Source organism: Temnothorax curvispinosus, unplaced genomic scaffold (assembly GCF_003070985.1).
Source record: "Temnothorax curvispinosus isolate PA1 unplaced genomic scaffold, ASM307098v1 QBEX01017199.1, whole genome shotgun sequence".
Lineage (NCBI taxonomy): Eukaryota > Metazoa > Arthropoda > Insecta > Hymenoptera > Formicidae > Temnothorax > Temnothorax curvispinosus.
The window spans coordinates 1,101-5,214 of NW_020226979.1; the positions used below are offsets into that span (position 1 = coordinate 1,101).

General features: G+C 37.4%; 1 protein-coding gene across 1 annotated transcript; it reads right to left on the reverse strand.

The window, feature by feature from the left end:
• Positions 1 to 2,400: 2,400 nt before the first annotated feature.
• On the reverse strand, positions 2,401 to 3,867 carry LOC112467365 (G2/mitotic-specific cyclin-B3-like; the record flags this gene model as incomplete). The annotated part of the gene is made up of 4 exons (XM_025035956.1): positions 2,401 to 2,623; positions 2,769 to 3,049; positions 3,241 to 3,393; positions 3,510 to 3,867. Coding segments are annotated over 4 exons (844 nt in total), but the record flags the coding sequence as incomplete, so codon positions are not given.
• Between the last annotated feature and the right edge of the window lie 247 nt (positions 3,868 to 4,114).

Sequence of the window (4,114 nt, forward strand, 5' to 3'; positions counted from 1 at the left end):
GGACTTAAATTTTTCCAGGACTGTACAGCTAGAAAAACAAAAAGGTCCAGTATAAACAACTGTCTCTAGGCGCACACACACACACACACACACACACACACACGCACACACACGCACGCACGCACGCACGCACACGCGCGCGCGCAGGATAATCTAATAAAAAAGAAGACAGATTCCGATGTAAATCATGTCGTAGATGTCGTTTTCATGAAATTTCAAAGGCGACTAATTTCTTAAATGGAACTTAATTTTTTCCCTCAGATAAAAGTTGTAGATCTTGTTGAGACGTTTTTGAAACACTAATAATAAAGCTCTCTTTTCTTAAGAATTTCTTGAGATATTTTAAGTTTTGTCATGATATTTTTATTTAATATAAAATATGAACTATCTCGTAAAGTATTCAATTTTCGACGACTTATATTTAAGAAATTAATCGCCTTTGAAATTTCTTGAAAACGACATCTACGACAGGGCTCACATCGGAATCATATGTCCCCCTTTAAGGCAAACAACTTTGTCTGAAATATTTTTCCATATCTTTTATATTTTTCGAGATATTTGCCTGCATCAATTAAAATGACATCCTGTAATAAGTAACATAATTTTATTTATAAATACATTTTTCTCAAAAGAACAGTAAGAGAAAGAGATAAGAGAGGAAGAGAAAGCAATATGAATGTATATGTAAATGTATATCGCTTTCTCTTTCTCTCTTATATCTTGAACTGCAAGCTGGCCAGACTCTTATTAGAGAGACTCTACTTTTAATAATTGTGCTAACGATATTTATTATTTATTATTTACAAATGTTTCTTTTTGTTTATTACAGTTCTATTGCTTCTCAGTCTAAGGTGGAAAACGACAATGGACCGTACGTAATGTTTTATTAATTTTACAATTATTATTATTTACACAATTTTAATATTTTTTTGTTCTAGATATGAAGAAGATGAAGATATAATTTTGGGGCAAAAATTTCAATCCCCAGTGATAACCCCTCCCCCGGAACGACAATCAGCAGAAATAGATGTCGGAATAAATTCGCCAATTCAGAATCAGGACCGTCGATCGCCAATTCAGGATCAGGATCAGGACCGTCGATTGCCAATTCAGGATCAGAACCGTCGATCGCCAATTCAGGATCAGGACCGTCGATCGCCAATTCAGGATCAGGACCGTCGATCGCCAATTCAGGATCAGGACAGTCGATCGCGAGATCACTTGCCTCGCGACCGTCGATCACGAGATCATAGTTCTCAGGACCGGCGATCGCGAGATCACTGGTCTCGCGACCGTCGCTCACGAGATCATAGTTCTCAGGACCGGCGATCGCGAGATCACTGGTCTCGCGACCGTCGATCACGAGATCATAATTCTCAGTACCGTCGATCGCGAGATCACTGGTCTCGCGACCGTCGCTCACGAGATCATAGTTCTCAGGACCGGCGATCGCGAGATCACTGGTCTCGCGACCGTCGATCACGAGATCATAATTCTCAGGACCGTCGATCGCGAGATCACTGGTATCGCGACCGTCGGTCTCGAGATCATAGTTCTCAGGACCGTCGATCGCGAGATCACTGGTCTCGCGACCGTCGATCACAAGATCATAGTTTTTTTCATGACCGTCGATACCTACTACTTTTTTTTCTACGATGACGTTGATTGGTGTACGAAAGCGAACGTGTTAAGAGTTTAATATATATATATCTACGCGTACAAGAAATTAATTTTAAGTTCTTTTTAAATATATAAGTTAGCGATAGGATAAATAAAAATGTCAGTGGCAAGGGAAGATTTTTTATTATAAGCGAAATCGATTGGTGTTCGATGCATATCGAGGTAAAAATAACAGCACTCAAGTGTAAGCTGTCATCGACAATAATTATACAATAATAGACATAAATTGTCTTTCTATCTCACTTTAGGATGTTTCTAACAATAATATACTAATTCTACGTATTTTACGCTCAAACCGCAAGAGCATATATATCTGTACCTCTACTTCTTCCCCGACGCTCATGGAATGCATGTAAGTTATAATGCAATTAAAAGGAATAAACTTTTCATATCTTTTTCTTCATTAAATAACTCTCCCTTCTTTTCTTTATAAAGTCTATTTCTTCCTTCTCTAAAAGTAGGTAGAAACATTATACGCGATTTGCAACAATTGTTCCGTGATAACGACAGAGATCATTGGAGATGGAGTTATGTACGAACAATAGTAGAATAAAAGGAAATACTGTATTCACAAAAACGTACCGTTTTTTACCGTATATGTAGATGAATTTCGTTACCTCAGGAACATTTCGCGACAAAACTTTTTGACATGCATTCGAGATTTTTTACGTTTTTTACGCCTTTGTTTCACGCATTATACAATTTAGAGAATAGCGCCGCTATTCGCATGCTAACAATCACTTAACTAATGTCTAGGTTGTCCAACAATTCGATACGCGACTAGTCTTAATTTCTAATGCCTTGTTATCAAGATGATTCATCTGCCTGTATTTATATATTGAATTTGGAGCACTTTTTTTGACTTACAAGTTACTTCAGTACTCTTTCTATTTATATGTCTAAAGTCTCTTTTAGGGGCAGCTTTGCTACTTCAAAGAAAATCCTAGAATACAAATAAAATTGAATAAACATTGGTTATTCACGAAAATATGTTTCAATATATGTATATATAAATTATAACGTGTATAATATATATATATATATATATATATATAAAGTGTAACATGTTCAATATATAAAATACTTACTTGTGGCTGTACTTGCTGTGGACAGTCTTTAATGCTTCTTCGTGTTTCCTATGCAAGCTCTGGTTTAAAAGATTGCAAATATCTCTTATGTCGTTAAGTTTATAACCGCTATAGTATTCTAATGTTGGATTCCATCCTCCCAAGTCCTTCATTAGCAACACGAGTAACAACGCCGCCGCTGCCATTTTACTATCGCTAAACCTGATCATTGTATAATCCATCAGAGAATGTTCCAGTATGTACCGAGCCAGAGTTGACGTGGGCATAGACATCTTGGCACACTATTTTCAGATAGTAGTGATGAATTAGTATACGTTTATATAAATTCCATTTGAATAAGACGGATATTTTATTGGAGAATTTTGAAAAATTATTATTTCATAGAAGAAATAATGTAAAATTCATTTAAATCCTGGGACAGAATAATTACTTGGATACCCGATATAAATTGTTAACTTTGTGAATATCTTACCCTGGCATAATGCCAAAGAAATCTGTAAGAGAGAGGTATTCCTAGGTCAAAATTGACTATTTTTAAAATATTTATTTCCATTTTGATCAGCTCCCTTTTTGTGTAAGCGCTGTCACATATATACAAATCTTCCACCATTAGTGGTATTCTTTCCTAAAGTTAAAGTTAAGAATAAAATAAGTTTTTGTTATTGGGTTTACTGCTCGACATGAGCACAATTTTATCAGGCAAAAATTTGTGTAGCAGAGATATTATTATATAAAACTTACGTCAAACTTGCTCGCTATGAAAAGACTCGCAGCGCCCAGCAGTTGTAGAGTCTCTTTCCCGACTGTCATCTTTGTTAGGTATAGATCGACCAGTTTTACAGCCAGATATAAGGTCTCGTGATTCAACTCAAACGACTCCTGCACCTCGACCATCCAATCGACCAGTAGCGCTCTCATCCATTCCCTCGCCCCTCGCCATGGCGAGAGGCATACTTGCCGATCCATGTAATTGCCGATGGGGAATAGGCGTTCTCGTTCTTTCAGATACTCAAAGATGTCCATCGCATAGTGTGACACTTGGTACGGATTTAGCCAATTCTCGACATCAAAGTCCCATTGGACACCTTCGGGTAATTGTCTTAAAAAAGAATAAAAAATAAGTTGAACCGATAATAAAATAACTTACGATAATTCCTTCGCGCGTAAACGGGATTGATCTCCTCGGCATCAGCTCCCTGCCGTCAATATATACCTGTTATAATTGCAAATCGGAAACGTACCTCGAGTCCAGCTCTTCTGCGATCAACGAAGTCGGGATCGAACGTGTCAGTCGTCACTTTCTGCCAAGCGTAGAGAACCTTCTTTTCCGGCAGCGGTGGTAACAC